This window comes from Centruroides vittatus, unplaced genomic scaffold (assembly GCF_030686945.1).
Source record: "Centruroides vittatus isolate TY-2023 unplaced genomic scaffold, ASM3068694v2 contig_397, whole genome shotgun sequence".
NCBI classification, from domain to species: Eukaryota; Metazoa; Arthropoda; class Arachnida; order Scorpiones; family Buthidae; genus Centruroides; species Centruroides vittatus.
In genome coordinates, this window is record NW_027122212.1 from 397,977 (window position 1) to 417,552 (window position 19,576).

Consider the following 19,576-nt stretch of genomic DNA (forward strand, 5'->3'; position numbering starts at 1 on the left):
AATGCAATGTTGATTGTTATCTTTTACCGTCAAAGATTCTTTGCAAAGTATGCTAAATCTTCTTTAAATGATTTTCTTCTACTGTCTTTGCAGTTGGGAAAAATTTACGTATTGCCAAAAATTACTGTGCGATGTAAACATGGTTTTTTAACGAAATAATTCATTTTATTGTAAACATCGCGTTGGAACTAAATAAATACCCACCATATACTCGTGCAATGCTGGAAAGTTTACTTTAACATAGATGAGTGAACACACACTATATGTATGAGTCTAGGTTAAGTGAACACACACTATATTTTTGGTAATATTTTTATCTGATAAGATTCTGTCACTCATTCATTTTTAACTTTTTCCCAAAGTTTTAAGACTTGATTTTACAACTGTTGTAATTTAAAATAAATATTCCATTTGCCATGTTGCACATTTCGAAAGTTGATTTTGAATATAAAATTTTGAAATCCTGAGTAAAGCAGTAAACTGACGGAAGCGTTCGTCCAAAACAAAAATCTTATGATAGTCGAATTTTATTACTGAATGAATGAATTTTATAATTATTATTTTCGTTATCAATATGTATAAACCTGTACTTTGCAAAGTTACACATTTTGGAATAATTGAATTTATAAAAAAAATTGTATCTTCGATCATTTTCTGAAATTTTTATTTCCAAAACATCACATCTATCGCCAGTTTTTCTCCGGTTTCAACCAATCAGATTCAAAATTTCTGCAGGGATGCTCATTTTTAAAACTTCCCTATAAAGGATTGCTTTTAACAGAGTAGGGACAAAAGTGACACGACCTTGTGAATTGGTCCCACACGGTGTTGTATTTGTAAACAGGTGGGGAAACAAAAAGAGCACCGTCTTTGTTTATTGGACTTGCGTGAGGTGGGGAAATGTGTTTGCCACATGTTAGCTTGCTAGAAAAAAAAAAAATGCAAACAAATGACGGACGTTATGGTGAGCTTGTTTCGTCGGGAGAACAGCCGACGTTTTGGAAAGCTTCCGATGAAAGGAAGAATCCTGATTGGTCAGAAGTTGTCGTCCAAAAACTCTTTAAATAGTAAGACGAGCGAAAGAAAAGAGAAGAAGGGCAAGAGACTGGTACACGGTAGTCTCGGGCACATGGGAAGCCCGCTGAGCGTAGAGAGAGTGTTCTCCTCTGGTAAACATCTCAGGGACGGGTTAGTGTGGAGACTGGACTAACCGTGCAGTTGAGCCAACTCCACAAGCTGACTGAGTCCTCCCCAGAGTCTAATAGTTCCCGAAGGCCAAGCTGATACGTGAGACACCACACTTTGTTGTCCTGTATATGTTATGTTGTCGAACTTGTACATTCTACGTATTTTGTTTGTAAATAAACTGTAAATATTCTCTGAATTGAGTGTGGAGGTGTGCTTTCATCGAACTTGAATCAACGATCGGATCGTGATACACACGGAACCCAACTCAACAAGACGGAGTTTGGGAAACAACATCTCTAGATCTTCACGAGAACTTCACTTTCCCTATCTGTGAGCCTTAAAAAGCCTTTTTTCATATTGTATCCATCATGGGTATGAAAAAGGTCTTCTCAATAAAGACTATCGTATATTGAGTAAGGGGATCCGACAGATATCCAGATCAAATTAGCTTTGAAAATTTCAAAACTTCCGACTCAAACTTGAATTGGGTCTCTCAGCAGCAGGCTTTATTCTGCTGTACCATCTAGACCAGTGTTGCTCAGATCATTCAATTAAATTATTTTATTCTGAAAGACGTGCCATTGTGACATCGAGAAATGACTTTTCCATATAAATATAGATTCGACAGTTCGTACTTATTACGTTTCTTAACCTATATTTTATCCTACGAAAATTGCTATCTCTATAAATCATTTTAATACATATTTAATCTGATTCATTGGCTGCAATTTGAAAAAATTGTAGGTCTGTAAAGTCCCACTGCCGTCCGTCCATCTGTCTGTCTTTCCTTATTCTCGAAAACGGAGTTAGATAGATGAAAGCAGAGACCAGATATAGAAACCTTAGGAGCAGGAGCAGGAGGTCCCAGTTAATACATGAACTTCCATTTTGCATCGGAATGACCGGTTCCATTGCTAAGGGAAAAGTCTGATGTACGGAGACAAGCTACTACAGTACTAACTTGAGATGGAGAGCATATATTTTAAATTAAATAAATAAAATTATGCTTATTCGTTATTCATGTAGCACATAGGAAAGAAAAGTACGTGTAATTAAAACTAACATGGACTTACATACATTTCGGTCACGTAATTTACGAGTTGATAGTAACTGTTGTTTATTTAGGCCTATATTAAAAATACAGTAATATGCACTTTCATTAAACGAATGAAATTTTGATTGTCAGAGTCATTATTTATATTATAAATATAAATAATGACTTAATAAAAAACTTAATAATAATTTTGTTTATAATAATAATAATAATAATAATAATAATAATAACTCTCCCGTGGTCACCACCTGGTCGTGGTGGGAGAGCCCAGTAATTTTACTGATCCATAGGGCAATGCAGGCTGGAGCATAAGCTCCTGGTAGGGACACCCATGCCAGTAAGGTCTATGGGGAGAAATGAAGCTAAGAGTGACCACGCCCACATTCTGTGGAGATATTCATCATGGTAATAACTAGATCAAAGTGTGATACCGGCTCGGACGTCGCCCGGGTTAACAAGGTCCGCGTTCGTGGGTTAGGCAGAGGCTCACGTTCGAAAAAATAGGTCACAGTCTCCCTTGGTTACCGGTGGCGAAAGCAGCACCGGCCCAAGCATGGCTACTGCAATGCCCTCAACAGATGTGAGGAACCAACCCAGCCTTGGTGTTTCTGTAGCAATGCATCCACAGACCACAAAGGCTGGAAAACCACGCCAACGGATGAAATGGACAGTAGAAATGAACGAGTTTATCATCCGTACTTACTACACCATCACAAAACTTGAAACAAACATGACAGCATACAGACAACAGCTACACCATAGATTCACGCAACAGTATCCTCATCTCACTGTCACCGAACAAAGGGTTGTTGATCAAAAAAGAACAATTATACACAACAACCTTATTCCACAAACAACACTTGAACTTATCAAACAACAGGTTGCTGATCAAATACATCAACAGACAGAAACATCTAACATTAATGAAGATCATGTAACCTGTCAGGATAATCCAGCAACAAGCATTGATAATAACACACATACAACAATTACCACTAATGATACTACAGACACTTCCTCATCCATCACTGATAACATAGACTTGGATTTAGTTAATACGCTCTCACTTATATTTCAGGAAACACTCACTAAATATACAGGTACAGATCCCACACAACGACCACGAATACCAAAAATCAACACGTCAAAGAAAGTAGGAAAAACACTAAATTATGTAAACACTCACTTACTACCACACTACATTCATTCAATTTCTACACTCGCAGAGATTCATACATTAGTTTATGCTGGGGCAGTCACAGTAGTGACACACCATGGACTGAAAGTACAATCACAGACAAATACACAGAAAACACAATTCTATCACAAGCCTGCCTGGCAGAGAAGAATAGAAACACAAATAAATGACATTAGACAGCAATTAGGCAGGCTGACACAATACACTAAAAACAACATAACACCCAAATTAAGGAAACAGCTCAAAAACATTTTCAAGAAAATAAAAACACACACAAAACATGAACATCACAACACACGCATTACAGAATACATTGATACACTAAAACAAAAACTTGCTGCCAAAGCACGTAGACTCAAACGATACAAAACATGTACACTACGAAAACAACAAAATAAATTATTTACAAACAATGAAAAACTCTTTTACAGACAAATTAATAACAAAGCAAACACTGATACACAGCACAGTGGCACACCAACAGAAGAAGAACTCACAACATATTGGTCTTCTCTTTGGTCCAGTGCTGTCACGCACAATGCTGATGCAGGCTGGATCGAGGAGGAGAACAGAAACTTGCACAACATACCAACTATGCCCTGTGTTGAAATAAACATACATGATTTCCAATACACTGTTAACAGAACACACAACTGGAAGACACCTGGTGTAGACAACATTCACAATTTCTGGTACAAAAAGTTTACATCACTGCACCAGGAACTAGCTAAACATCTAACACACATCATCATCAATCCACAAGACATGCCAAATTTTCTTACTCAGGGCATCACCTACATGAAATCTAAAAACAACAATACCACAGACCCCACACAATACAGACCAATTACATGTCTTCCAACACTCTACAAATTATTGACATCCTGTATTGCAAACAAAATATACAAACATGTTGAAGAACACGACATTCTAACAGAACAACAAAAAGGTTGCCGTAGAAACCACAGGGGATGCAAAGAACAGTTACTCATAGATTCAGTCATTCTACGGCAAGCACACAGACAACACAGAAACATACACATGGCATATATAGACTACAGAAAAGCATTCGACAGTGTTCCACACAGTTGGCTGCTACATATCCTACACATGTACAAAATACATCCATCACTCATTGCATTCTTTCAAAACACTATGCAGCACTGGAGAACAACACTACATCTCAGGGCCCATAACACTTCCATACAAACAAACCAAATTTTTATTAGGCGAGGAATTTTTCAAGGAGATTCCTTGAGTCCTCTCTGGTTCTGCTTAGCCCTGAATCCATTATCCAACATGTTAAACAACACGCAATATGGTTACAATATCAGACACAAAAAAACAACACAGTTTACACTGTCACATCTCATGTACATGGATGACATAAAACTTTATGCATCCACACAAAAACAACTTCATCAACTCCTACAAATCACACATTCATACACCAAGGACATACAAATGGAATTTGGCCTAGATAAATGCAAAACAGTTCACATAGAAAAAGGAATCCTGAAGAAAGAAGATTTTGCACTTGGAAATGGAGACATTATTGAATCCATGGAAGAGGGCGAGTTCTACAAGTATTTAGGATTCCAACAGGCCAAACTAACAGAACATACACAAATAAAGCAAAGATTAATTAAAGAATACCAAAGTAGGTTAAATGCTATTCTCAGAACACAATTAAATGCAAAACACACAGTTAAAGCAATAAACACATATGTCATCCCAGTACTCACATATTCTTTTGGAGTTATACATTGGACTCACACTGATCTTGAGCAACTCCAAAGGAAAACAAGAACAACACTTACTAAGCATAAACAACATCATCCTAAATCCGCCACAGAAAGATTAACCCTTCCACGTAAAGATGGCGGACGTGGCCTGATTGACATAGTTAACCTTCACTACAAACAAATACAGTCACTGCGAGAGTTTTTCTACAAAAAACAAGAAACATCACAATTACATAAAGCAGTAACTCTAGCAGACTCAAATAACACACCATTAAACTTACACTCACATCATACGGACACAACACAACATATAAAAAGCATAGACACCATTAAGCAATCATGGGCTCGAAAGGCACTCCATGGCAGGCATCCTTACGATCTGGCCCAGGATTTTGTTGACAAAACTGCGTCAAACAGCTGGTTAGCTCGGGGATGCCTCTTTGGGGAGACGGAAGGATTCATGATTGCCATACAGGATCAGGTCATAAATACTAAAAACTACAGAAAACACATACTCAAAGATGCAACACTCACAAATGACACATGCAGAAAATGTCACATCATGCCAGAAACTATACAACACATCACCTCTGGTTGCAAGCTCTTGGCACAGACAGATTATTTACACAGACATAACCAAGTAGCAAATATAATACACCAAGAGCTTGCAAAGAAACACAAATTAGCAGACATCCACGAACCATACTACAAATACATTCCGCAGACAGTATTGGAAAACAACACGCACAAAATGTACTACGACAGAGCCATAATCACAGATAAAACAATTTACCACAACAGACCAGACATCACACTCATTGACAAACACAATAAAATCACATACATTATAGACATATCCATTCCAAACACTCACAATATACAAAACGCATGCACTGAAAAAATTAGCAAGTACACAGAACTCACCCAGGAAATAAGGCATCTGTGGAGAATGGATAGGGTGCTTATTGTACCTGTAGTTCTTTCCTCTACAGGTGTCATACCACACACACTACACAAAAGCCTGGGCACATTACAATTGAATAGAAACACATACATCACTCTACAGAAGGCCACTATATTGAATACATGTCATATTGTGAGAAAATTCCTGAATACAGACACACACACTGATACACTTCTTTAATTTCTGTTTTGGTTACTATGCCTTGACTTTGGTCCGGCATAGTACTTAGCCACCGGTGTTAACCGAGTATATCTAACTTAACCCAAATAATAATAAACAAAATTATTTATAATATAAATAATTTTGTTATTCTTTGTTCTTTATCAGGATATAATCTCCCAAACAACTATGTTTAATGTTATTATTCTTTACTTAAATTAGTCAATATCCTAATTATATTAATCAACTTGTATGATTGGTTTATTTTAAATTATTATGAATAATAATATTGTTTTAATACTTTTAAATTTATTTTTGAACGACAACAAAAACGATAAGTATCTCCATTTTACCATGTTTCACACAAAAAATTTTCTATATACTGGGTAATCTTAATTAAACTCCGATTTAATGCTGTTTTAGACACTGAAAAATAAGATTATTAGAGAGATACTTAGCTGTCTAAATGCAACCAAATTTAGTAAGAAAACATTTCGGAACGTGAGGAAGACATTTCCGTTAAAAAATGTATAGGCCTATAATATAAAAATACTACCAAGACTCATTACTGTGGCACTTTTATCATTGCAAGCAACAAATATTCTATTTGTACAAGACACTCGTGCTGTAAGGACAGACCTTAGTGATGCGAGAAATACTGCTCAACGTGGTCCCCATTCTGAAGGTGTAAAATTTGAAGGCGATGAAACGATCTGTTCAACGGCAGACCGCAATTCATTCTCTGCTACGCTTCCCAATGCAGTGTGATGATATCTTTCAAGGCTCTGAAATTTGCAAAATATCTTCGATAAACCACACTTTAAGTGTCTCCACAACCAAAAATCACACGGAATAAAGTATAAAATGACAAAACTGCCGTAGTTATGAGTTTTAGTATATAATAATTTTTTTTTACGGAAATGTTTTTCGCAGGTCTCTAAATGTCAGCCACAGCCACTATGTCAGATTTGTCTATATTTGGACTGCTAAATCTCTCTAGATAGCACTGAATAGTAGTACTTTAATATCATTATTACATCCGATACTGTACAGTACATAATATATGTGTTACGGGCAAATTTTCAAATTGGACTAGGATCGAATGAGTCATCGACCGAGAATGAATAGCTCAGGAGGTCAAAACTGATGAGACTGCATATATAAACGGGTAGAAAAAGGAAACACTTCTTGTTCCTTGTTACTTGTTATTTGTTGCTGAGATGTCTGCTAGTATAAAACAAGGGAAAACGAATTGAAACCCCAACCTTGGGGTACGGACTCACGAATGTCAATGACTTTAGATTTGTATCTGGCTAACATTCCCGTTAGCCGTAACAATATGCCGTATTTTAATTTTAACATGCATTCATTTGTTTATATTTACATTTATTACTGTTGTAATGTTCATACTGCAATGAAACAATGAAACAATGAAACAATCATAACATTCAACTTCCTATTACTTTGAATATAAAAAGAAAAATAAGTTTTGTTAATAAATTCAAAAACTTTCTTAAGTTTCCGTTTTAAAATTCCTGAATATTTTAAACGAAAATTATTTTAATGATATGACTATGACTCACTATTAGGTTATATGTTCATAATTTTCTATTGACAAAAAAAATTTTACGATTAACTAAATATAAACTTTTTACATCTTATCCCAATCTTTTTTAATCAAATAAATTCTTATTTTGTATTTTCTATTATCCATAAACAAAAACTTTAAATACAGAGACAGAAATTCAAAATTTCAAATCAATTATAATTTTATGTTTTTAATTACGTTGTCCGGAATTTTATTTCCGTTTGGCATTTTGTTTCAAACTAGCACATTAAACTTGAATGTTTTGAGTAAATTTTAAAATTACGGAAATATTAGCCGAATATTTTACACGTGATCAATTATTTTTACGATTTCACGAAGGGGAAAAATGGCGGCTATTTCGATATTTCATATCAACGCATATAGAAAATATCAAATAGATTTGGGACAAAATACAATATATAGCCTATATTTATATTGTCTTTTGAAATGTTTCGCTTTATAATAACGAAACAAAACTAACGATCATCCCCATTGAGGACTTGGCCGAATTCATGATGGATGTTATTTAAAAAAGCCTTCTTAACGTGGAACGGAAAGAGTTTTTAAAAAGCCCATTTAAAGTTAACTTTAAATTAATAATTCACTTGTTAGAATAGTGATCGGGATTAGTTAAATCATTTGTCAGTTCCGTTAAAACGAGAAAAGTTTATCGAGTTCAAAGACTTGACGGGGTTAACTTTCGTTGAGTAAACTTAATAAGCGAATTGTATTCTTGTTATATCATATCCTTTCTATTCGCTATAACAGAATAGTCAATTTAAAAAAGTAGTATAAAATTATAATATACTATTTTTATATTTATTTTAAGTTATAAAAAAAATGCAAATAAAACATTTCTTTGGTTTCAAAAATAATCTTTAAATAAAATTACATCAAGATGTATTAAATTTATTTTTCCAGTTTAGTTGGCGACTTATTCGTCTCTCTCTAATAATTTACTTTAAAAAAATGTACAACTTTCATACCAAATTGAATCAAAATCGACAAAACAATAATGTCATAAATTCTCTAACAATTAACGAAATGCAGATAGCCTATTGAAAACTCAATTAAGACAACGACGAATCGACCGACCTCCTAATAGGATTCCGAATGAACTAAAACACTAAAACCCTTCTGTACTACAATAACTAGGATCTTACAGTAAAAACTACTACAAAAGACTAAATTAGTAGATTAATTATAATATAATTTATAAAGTAAACAAAATTTCAACAAAAATTTCGCGAATTGCGAATCGAATTTCATAATTAACAGGCTTCGTGTGTTGACAGAATGACGTAGTCGATCTCTATCTCTCGTTTTAAATTTTAAATCGCTTGTATGATTTTAACTCTCTTAAATACGAGTACAATAATAATAATAATAATAATAATAATAATTCGAGAATAAATATAAGGAAATAATGCAAGTTACGGATTCATTAAATAAATTTTTGCGTCACCGTAGGAAGAGGAACATATTATTTCCTCGACGATAAAAAGGAACTGTGATTCAGAAAAATAATTAATTTCGTAATAAAAATAGGCGATATTAAATATAATTTAAAGAAAAATAAATGTTTACGTCTTTATCAAATTAGTATTAAAAGTACGAAGCAATCTTTACAAAGGTCATAGTCGATTGTCGCAGTTAATCATATTAATAGACGATGCCAAGAGATACGATCGAGATGGAGTATTTGTCATTTTGCAAGATTGAATTAATCTATGGAAAAATGCCAGAACAATGTCGAGAAACAACAAATTTTAGCCAAACGTGTCGAAATTTCCAAATCCTCTGATTACGTATGTTAAGAAGAAGGATAAAGATCACTTTTGTCAATCTGTTCCTTTCTGTTTATAGACAAATTGCATAATAAACGATCTGGTCTAGAAAATTTTAAAACTTTATTTTCTAACTTTACACATTAGAATTCCAAACTTTATTAAAACGATTACATTATATAATCTCGATAGTAATTTTGAAGATTGGGTTAAATATTAAATTATAAAAATTAGATAAAAGGAGTTAGGATTCTGAATAGGTTATAATCAGATAAAAGAACCGTACCTTGTTACAAATCCATTAAAATAATCGACAAATCGATCCGATCGATCGATTAAAATCGATCATTTTACTCGCTCTCGTAATAGGAATCGATGAATATCGATTGCTTTTAATAATTAGTCAGCCAACTGACCAAAATGAATTTTAACTTCGCAACTGTCAATCCGATAAATCACGTTCGACAAAGTTGGAATTTAGACGAAAACTACTTTATCTTATAAAAATTTGATGAAAATAAATATTAAGTAAAACGGTATATAAAGTCTTGTATGTGTTAAGATATAAAATATGGCGTTAAAGTTTATATTTTTCAAATTTTCCGAAGCAAATTAGCTCTTAGAAGCAACCAACCGTGAGAATACAATATAAAAAGTCTATTGTAAGTGAACATAGAGAGTGCTAAACTAAAACTTTTCTAACAGATTCATTTGTATTAATTTATCAATTTAAACATCTCGAAACTTAAAAGCTTAGGAAAATACATTTTAAAACAATTCTAGAAAGTAAAAATATTTCTAAAAAATCCGGAAACGAGTTGAAAATGTAGCAAAAGATATTAATATAATCATCAATCACGGGGATTTTACTCTTACCGTCAGCACTAGAATGAATCATTGTCTATTTGTATGAGTTCCTCTCCTCTTCGACGTATCCTTTTATTATTTTTTCACAATTTTATCGACTCGAAAAGTGTTAAAATTATCGCAAAATTATATATATATACATTTTATATTTTTAATAATTATCCTTTATCAAATATAAATTAATAAAAATTTATCAGTTATAAAATTGTTCCTTCTGTAACAAAATAGCAACTTCGATATAGCGCTTCTTAAGTTTTGATGAACGAAACTTATTAATAATTTGTTTTCGAAGTTTTAAAATTGTTAGTAAATATTAGAGGCGAATGAAGAGGCGAATTTGCTTTGACTTTATCACTTAATTAAAGCTATCTGTTGCTAGAATAGCAAAAATAAAAAAGAGTAAAAAAGGGGGAAGCGCATTATAGACAGAAAACTTTACATGAACAAAGAGAAAACTAGCAGTCATTAACACAACATTTTGCTGGCCGTTTGCCATGGCGACTCGTGCCTCTTTTCTTCTTTTGTGACCAAAGACTTTGTTCTTGGTCGAAAGGCTAGAAAAGCATCAGAAACTCGAGTAGAAAAAAAAAATAAAAAAATAAGTCGACCGGATTTTTGAACAAACAACCGGGTAAAAGAAAGTATTTAAGTTTTTGACCGCAACATGGAATATACTGTTTAAAGACACAAAAGGTTTGTTTTCTTTTCTATTGTTCGAATGACGAAGAGAAATTTTTTTCGTTCGTAACCATCTTACTCTTATTCCGTTTCGGTTTATGTTTTACGACCGTTTCGCCCCCTACCGGCTTTTATAAATTGTTATTTTAAGTTCATTTGTCTAACTTTTTTTTCCTTTTCTTCGCTAAAGTTTAAGCAGCTACCTAATGATAAAAAAATAATAAATAAAATTTCATTTATTTTTTTAAAAATACAAACAAGAATTCTTACTCCTCCTGCAACTTCTTCTTTATATATATTTTTTATTTGCTCTGTCCTTTCAAAATTTCAAAACGCGTAGTAAACGCTTCAGCCGTGAGATGGCGGCAGACGCTACAAAAGCTATAAATCATAATAGCTAAAAGTTTAGTTATTGTTATGATAACTTTTTTAAAATTTATTAATTTATATTTTAAAATTATCGTATTTGAGTTATAAGTATATCTATTTATTAAAGCTCGACGCCGTAAAGTCGGATTCGAAAATGACGTCACGCGTTAAAAGATGACATCAAAGTCGAAGTTGACGTCACGGAATTCAGCCAATGGGATAGCGGCCAACTAGTCGCTTCATTATCAAGATATATTGCTTCCGGATGAAGAAATACATTAAAATTAAACACATGATGAATACATTGATGCAATTCGCATCTCGGCGATGTAAGAAAATAAATAATAAATCAAAATAACTGCGAAAAATTTTTATACCAAAAAAAAACAAAGAAAAAAAAGTCGGCCATATTTTTTTATGTTTTTCAAAATTTAAACAACGAATATATCTCAATTAACCTTGGCATACGTTGTGGTACGTTTAGAGGTTGTAGGACCTATAAATTAAAGATGGTCGAGCGCTTAATTATTTAAATGGAGGTTATAAAATCATTGTCGTTTAGTAATTATGCAGCGTTTAAGTTTAAACAGATGTAAGAATCGTTGTTATGACCTTTCTTTTCTCTCTCCTTCCTCTTCAATTGCTTTGTGACTCGACACTCAATCAAATCGATCTCATTACTTAAACTGAAAGTTAGAAACAAAAAGGAACTGACGTTTTAGTAAATTACTCCAAATTAGACAAAATGTGTTTATGAAAAAAATAAAATAAAATAAAGAGAAACGAAACAAAAGTGATTCAGTTGTTGAAGTTCCAAACTGGAAAAGCTTCAGATTGAGTGATGTTTCCATTACTCATCTTTGTTTCATCAATTTTTTTTTCCTCCTGCTTTCACTCTTTTACTTTTACTCGAGAGATTCTACAGAATCGCTTCATCAATTGTTCGCGACAATAAAACTATAAAATGCTATATTTGCAGCGAAATGCTATTTTAGTTGCTCTTGTGACGGATTTTTTTTTTTTTTTTTCTTGCAGTAGAAAAGCAAAATAAATAGTTGGCCTGTTCCCCTATTTACACCGGATTTCAGATATATTAGTTAAAAATCGGTTAAAAATTTAATAACATGTTATGATCCTATTAAACTATTAAAAAATTTAGGCTAATCTGCATTCATACTGTACAGTACATTTTGTAGAACAAATTACATTATTACTTTCAATGTTCGTATTTTAGAAGAAAATTCTGTAAAATCTTTCAGAATATATTAGTCTTTGAACATCTAAAAATAATTTTATACATAAAAAGTCGATTAAATTATAAAAAGAGATATTTGAATTTTTAAGCAATGCATTACTCCTATTATTTAGCACTATATATATTAAAGTCTAGCTATTTAAATTTATTACTTTAAAGAAATAAATTTAAGCGCTACTCATTTTAAAGTATTTACCATAAAAATAAAACAATTAAATACTTTCTTAAAAAGGTAAAAATTGTGGTAAATTTATTTTAAAGTTGTTTCTTTATTTTAATCATGTAAATAAATTTAATTTGGAATAAACTTTGTACAAGAGAAATTTTGTTTTAAATTTTGTAACTTAAATATTTTAAGTTAATGTTAATAAAATTAATTAATTGCTTGCTCTTGATATCTTCAACATTCTGTTTATTCTCGATTTCAATCTCTTTTATTTTTTTCTTTAGTACAGAAAAATAATTTTAAAATATATATTTTTAAATATAGTATTAAAAACTTTATTCTTATATTAAAATTAATTTTTTAAGCAAATTATAAATATAAATGAATTAATCTTGAGAAGTTACGGAACGTTAAAATTCCGCAACGCGTGATCGCAAATCAAGTTGTGAAACTTTAATGTCGATTTTAAATATTTTAAATAAAATTAAAAACATTAATTCGATATATTTATAAATGAATTGTTATTAAAACGGAGAGTTGAAGTGAAATAAAAAATATATAATATATATATATATATATATATATTTTATATTTAAACATTTTTTTGCCCTTCAAAAGAGTATTAAATAATTTCTAGAAAGCATCGCTAGAGGGTGCTGAATACTAGGGACGAGTCGGGTCGACGTCTTATATAGGGTCATTCTGTGAGACCGATTCGAAGTAGAAAATAAGGATCCGACACTCCCGTCGACATTCCTAGAAGAGAACAGCAGCGGGAAAAAGTGACGTAGAACACAAAGGTAAAGAAACAAATGGATGTTTTTCGACTGGGAGGAGCAACCTGCTAGGTAGTTCGGTATCGACCAATAAGGAGGCAGGACGTTTCGACCAATCGACGACAGTTTCGAGGGCCGGAATCATTGATTAGATCACGCGCTTGTCATTGTCGTAGGGTAGCTCGGGACGTAGCAGGTCGGGTGGACAAGGGTGAATCGCGGAAAAAAATTTACAGTGTCACGGCCATGTCCAGGACAGACCCGGCCTTTTCGGGACGTTAGTGACGATACGTTCCAAGTCCTAGGCAAAAGTGTTGCCACTTAATCGGACAGTTGGGTCGGCCGATGCGTGTGTTCGCCACATGTCGACCCGGTGACAGTTTTTAAGTATGAGAGGATGGCCGATCGGAACGGTTTCAGGTGCACGAGAAGAAAACAAGCCAATCCTAGAAGAAAAAACGGTAAGTAATTACCACCTTAAACGTGTAAGATTATTGAAAATAACGCGAACTACTTACAGAGATGTTCGGTTTTTCCTGCGAGGCATCGACTTCTAGCAATATCCTTAACGTTGTCGATACCGAATAGGTATGTTTGAGGCTCGACATGCCTCGTGTTGTAAAAACACGTGATCGGCATGACAGTAGCGCCATCGTCCCGTTTCTTATACGCATGCGTCGTGGTTTCCATATGTGGCGTATCCTCGGCTTCTCAGAGGATGCCGCATTTGGGGTTTGAGTGCCGAACGATCGCGTGCGAAAATTTCTCTAGTTTGAACACTGTACATCCCAAATAATTTGGCTTCGAGCATATAGGTCGCACGAGAAACGATAGCAAGTAGAAAATGAGATGAAGGAGGCACGCGTAAAAATCCGACACAACGTTAACGAGCGTTAACAATAGCAATAAACGTTAAATGGTTAGATGATCCGCTACATTCTCGTCTTAAAAAATTCACATACAAAAATATATCTTCTCGCCGCTTTTCAAAATCGAAATTTTCCTTAAATTCTAAACCCTCTTTACAGAAAAAATCGGCACAATTTGTAACTTAAATTTTACCAAAAAATTTAAAAAAATAGTGGTGATTAGTGCATAGATATAATGAAAGTGATCAACAGATATGAGCCAACACATAAAGAACCTTTAGATTAAATCCAATTTAATGTTTAGAAAATTAAATTAATTTTATTGATCTCTGCAATCTTTTTAGGAAGAGCCATTTATGCTAATTTAACTGTACTTTAGAAAATTAAATTGCCCAAATCTAAGATTTAAAAATTACATAATTTATTTTTGCCAAATCTGTTTTAGTTAAACTTTAGATAAGAGTTCGGTTTTGTATTCTTTACATATCATAATTCCAAGTTCTACTTATGGATATTTATGTAAAGATGGTATATATAAGGAGAAAGGAGATGTTTTCATATTTAATTACTATCTAATAATTAAAGATAATTAAGTTATTTTGAAAACATTTCTAATGAAAACAGGCTTTTAAGCTTTTAGGCCTATAGGCCTAAGAAAGAACTCTTAACATTTTCTTTTAAGAAATGTTAGAGTCAAATTTATAATGAATTTTTATAAGATTTATAAACAAATTTTAGAATGTGAAGGGAGAAAAACCTATTTGATTAGTTATAAAGATTAAAAGCTTAATCTGTTATCAAGTTGTTAGTGTAATTTATGTATTTTGTTATGGTTAAGCCTGTAACATATTCTTAGATCTTTGTAAAACTAAATAAAGTTATAACATTATACAGATTCTCATCCAATAAAATGGAAAAATATTAATCTAGAAATAGTTGTGATTCTTGTTTACTTTATATATAATATTCACTATAAGTTAATTTTACATCATATGAGATAATTTAATATTGGCAGACTTGTAACATTGTATACATAGTGATTCACAGGCAGCCATTAACTGATTCTAGGATAAAATTTAGTACCATAAGTAATTAAATTTCCCTATTGGGACTGTTAAAGGTATTTCTTTGTTTTTATCTCTGCCCTTCTGAGATTGATTCTCGGTTAATGAATCTTATGTTGGGCCTCTTAACTTTGAGAGCTTCTTGAATTCTTTTTTATAACCAAAATTTTTAATAAAGGGTTGGTCTAATATTGTCTATGTTTTTAGATTATTAATGAGGAAATTTTAACTTCAATAAACTTCATTTTGAGATTAGTACTTAGGATTTTAGGCCATATTTACTAAAAATGATATTTAATTTTCAATCTGCTTATAAAATGGCTTTAGTAGAATAGTTGTTTAGTTATAATTACAACATTTAAAGAGTTTAGTTGTAATAAGTTGTTGTATATTGTCAATAAGAGATAATGTGTTTAATTTTAATTAAAGTAATAGTAAATTTTTCAGTATGAGAATTTAAAGAACAAAAAAAAAAAAAATAAAATAAAATAAACTCAGTACACAATTAAGTTAAAGTAAGAGTAAAATTCAACAAACATTCCACTGTCCTAATCATTAGCCACTTCCTCTCTTATAGGGAAGGAAGTTGAAATGCCCTTTCCGATAACAGGTGACAATTTACATCACCCAACCTCCATTTTATAAACTAAATTTTAACCTAGAAAAACTTTATAAAAATATTTTAAACCTCTTCTATGATGATTAGATGGCGGCATGTTAACTAGAACACCACTCAACTTGTTTCGAAAATGCAATTCGACTTGTTCAAAAATAGTGAATGTAAAATTGGAACTTTGGTTGAAGTGTTGAAAAAAAAAATTCCTTTGTTGACAAGTTAAGTGGGATGAGAAAACTGGAGAAGAAATTTAATATATTTTTAGTGAATTAAAACAATTTTAAATGGGATAATTAAAGTTTTAAACCTTTATTAAGTGATGACAAAGTTTTCTGGAGGTTTTCTTTAACTGGATATCACACAACACATTTGAGATCTGTAAATTAAGAAGAGGATTTATTTTTTTTATTTTTTTGTTTTTTTTTCTCTTTAAAGGCAGGAGATTAGAAACTAAACTAGATTGAAAGAAATCTAAGAAATTAAATAATTTTGAAAGAAGTATTATCCGGCTTTGAACTAATAAAGAAAATGATATTTTGTGATGTGAAACAGCTAAGAGTAAAGAAAATAAATAAATAAATAGAAAATATAAAGTGGACGAAGCACAAAATATAAGGAGAAAGTAAAAAATAAAAATAAAAAATATCCCAGTAAGAAAAGTTGTTATAAGATTGAAGATGAATAAAAAATGGAGTGAAAATGGAATTCACAGATCTATGTAAAGAAAGAAAATTACTCTCATGCTCTTTACGACTTTTTCACTCTCTGCGGTTCTTACAGGAGAAGGTTAAAACTAAAAAAATAGAAGAGGAAGAAAAAGCAAGAAGTAAAGTAGGAAACATGATTTTGGAAGAGACGAAATTTCTGTCTTAACTACTGCATTTATACATTTTTGATAATTGATGGGTTTGCGACTGAACGGATTTAACTTTGTCAGCACCTAAAGTGTTATTTGGAGTGTGTTATTGGGATATATGGGTTAATTGATACCGTTCTAACGTGTGATTAATAGGAAAGAAAAGTAAGGTGCTCTTACAATGGGGAAGAATGTGCCGAGTAGATAGAATTGTACCTTTGACAAAGAGATGCTATAATTGTTCCACTGCAGGGAGGAAAATGTGTTACGGAGTGTAACAACTATCCCGGAATTAGTTCACTGTTACTTAAAGGTATAAAGACCCAATTATTTGGAAGGCTTCTTATTGATCGCCTATGTAAATGAACAAACGAAAAGATTGGGGATAGGATTATGTAGAGTAGTTATGCTAAACTCCCTAAATATTCATGCACTACGTTTTTCTTTACGCTATAATTGCCGAAAAACATTTTCCAGATTAATAATCTGGGAATTTGTCGAAAGTAAAAGATTTTAGACTGTAGTAAATCGAAAAATGGTGTTTTTGTGCAGATCAAATAAAAGATTTTCGTCCATGTTAAGCGTAGAATTTAGACGGAGATCGTGATCCACCAGTTGAGAATTGTCATTATAAGTTATAGGCGTGATACGGTCGGTGGTGGACGTTTGTTTGTATATAAGAAATTTCGTTTTACTTCTTTGTTAGAGACCAGCTTTTTATCTTTCCTCTAGTTAAATTATATCGATAACTAAATTATCATAGTCTCAACCTTAAGTAAAACAATAGATAAACTATTTCATAGCGATGCATCGCTAGAGATATTTTTGCAACGTTACTAATGCGTGAAGATGTTGTACCTATTTTACGAAGCGATATTCAATGTTTATATAACAGTTTATCGAAGAACAAACACGCAGTTTTGAAGAGGGAAGTCACAAAAAACGAGTTGGGTACAAAACATTTTGCATCCAATTCGTTTTTGAATGGAGTGCGAGAAAATGTTACTAAAAATCCACTCGACAGTGGTCGTTTACCATTCTATCTAGAATTTTATTTAATAAAGAAAAAAAAGAGAGAGAGAGAGAGAGAAAGGTAAATTTAATTTCTAAAACGACTTTGTGTTTTTGCCAGCGGATTAAGATAATGCAGTGGGAGTTAGAAATTAAAAACTGTGTCGTAGGCAAACAGCCTGTTACTGCATCTCCCTTCGCTATTTATGTTGTGTACATAAAAGATTGCCATAGAAATTTAGGTCGATATAAACAAATTAAGAATAATTAAAGGAAAGCAACGTGTTTTAGAATGTTTCGTCACCAATTTTACTATCTCCTCTATATTCGTTATGGCTAATTTTGTGGGTTTCGTATATTCGCTGATTTTTTTGCCACTCGAACACACAATTTAACTTACCTCTGGTTCGTTTTATAAGAGTTTTTATGTTAAACAATATGTTAAAGATTGTCGAATGATTGTTTAATATCCATTAATCAAAAAATTGGCAAATTTGAGTAGGCGTCTCGAAAAATAACCTCGGAAACTTTTCGTGTCATCCGGTTGACTTAAAATATCTCGGCAAAGACGGATCGTCTATTGTTTGTACGCATCCTTCCGTTTTTTTAGATGTAGAATGTGTAAAGATCACTCCTAAAGATGACGAAACTAAGATTATAGGATTTTTTTGAAGTGTGTTCTCGTAAATGGGATATAGGCCTACTTAAATAAGCTAAAAGACGTGGCACCAAAGCGTCTTAGTAGTGTCAAAGTTCGGTATTAATGTGGTCTAATAAGAAAAACTGATAAAATTTTTACAATTTTCAGCGTTTTCGGTTAGAATGTGGTAGAATGTCTCTTAATCAAGAAATTTATTGTGTAGGTAAAATGGTAAAAATCACGATATATCTGTAGGTAAAATGGGTGTGTGTATGTTTTGAATAGAAAATATTTGAAAAGTTGTATATGATAAAAAGATAAAAGGTTAGTTTCGATAGTGTTAAACAAACAGAATTGCTTACTTTAGATAAAGAAATTTACTAGCGAACAAAAGGTAAAGGTTGGTGTCGTGAGGTCAAGTCTTAATATCTTCTTTTTCAATCATACGATAAAGTTCCTTTAAGAAAGAACGCGCTGTTCTCACAGAATTAATTACAAATACGAGAAGTTTTGGAATATTCTGAAGTTTGGAAAGGATATTTTATACAGATAATTACTCCGCCAATAAAATTTTCGTATTGCGTTAGAGGACTATAAATCGAGTTTCTCTTCTTTTCTCAAACATATAAGTAAATTAGAAAAAAGAATCGTCATCGATAAGTTAGAAAAGGGCGAAGAGGAAATTATTTGATGGTGCGCGATTGGTTATCGATGGTATTAATGGTA

At 32.4% G+C, this 19,576-nt stretch overlaps 1 protein-coding gene and 1 long non-coding RNA gene across 3 annotated transcripts in view; one reads left to right on the forward strand and one right to left on the reverse strand.

The window, feature by feature from the left end:
- Nucleotides 1-13,855: 13,855 nt before the first annotated feature.
- On the reverse strand, nucleotides 13,856-14,446 carry LOC136976183 (uncharacterized). The gene is made up of 2 exons (XR_010880890.1): nucleotides 14,313-14,446; nucleotides 13,856-14,240 (listed from the first exon to the last, which is right to left on the reverse strand). It is a non-coding gene; the product is annotated as an uncharacterized lncRNA (long non-coding RNA).
- Nucleotides 14,117-19,576, forward strand: part of LOC136976163 (zinc finger E-box-binding homeobox protein zag-1-like) — a 103,927-nt gene continuing 98,467 nt past the window's right edge. The window contains exon 1 of one of the 2 annotated variants that reach the window (XM_067271382.1): nucleotides 14,117-14,255. Coding sequence is in view for 1 of the 2 variants with exons in the window: in XM_067271381.1 (XP_067127482.1) it covers nucleotides 14,192-14,255 (64 nt within the window). In the remaining variant the exon portion in view is untranslated. The remainder of the gene's footprint in view (nucleotides 14,256-19,576) is intronic. The other variant, XM_067271381.1, reaches the window with a different exon arrangement.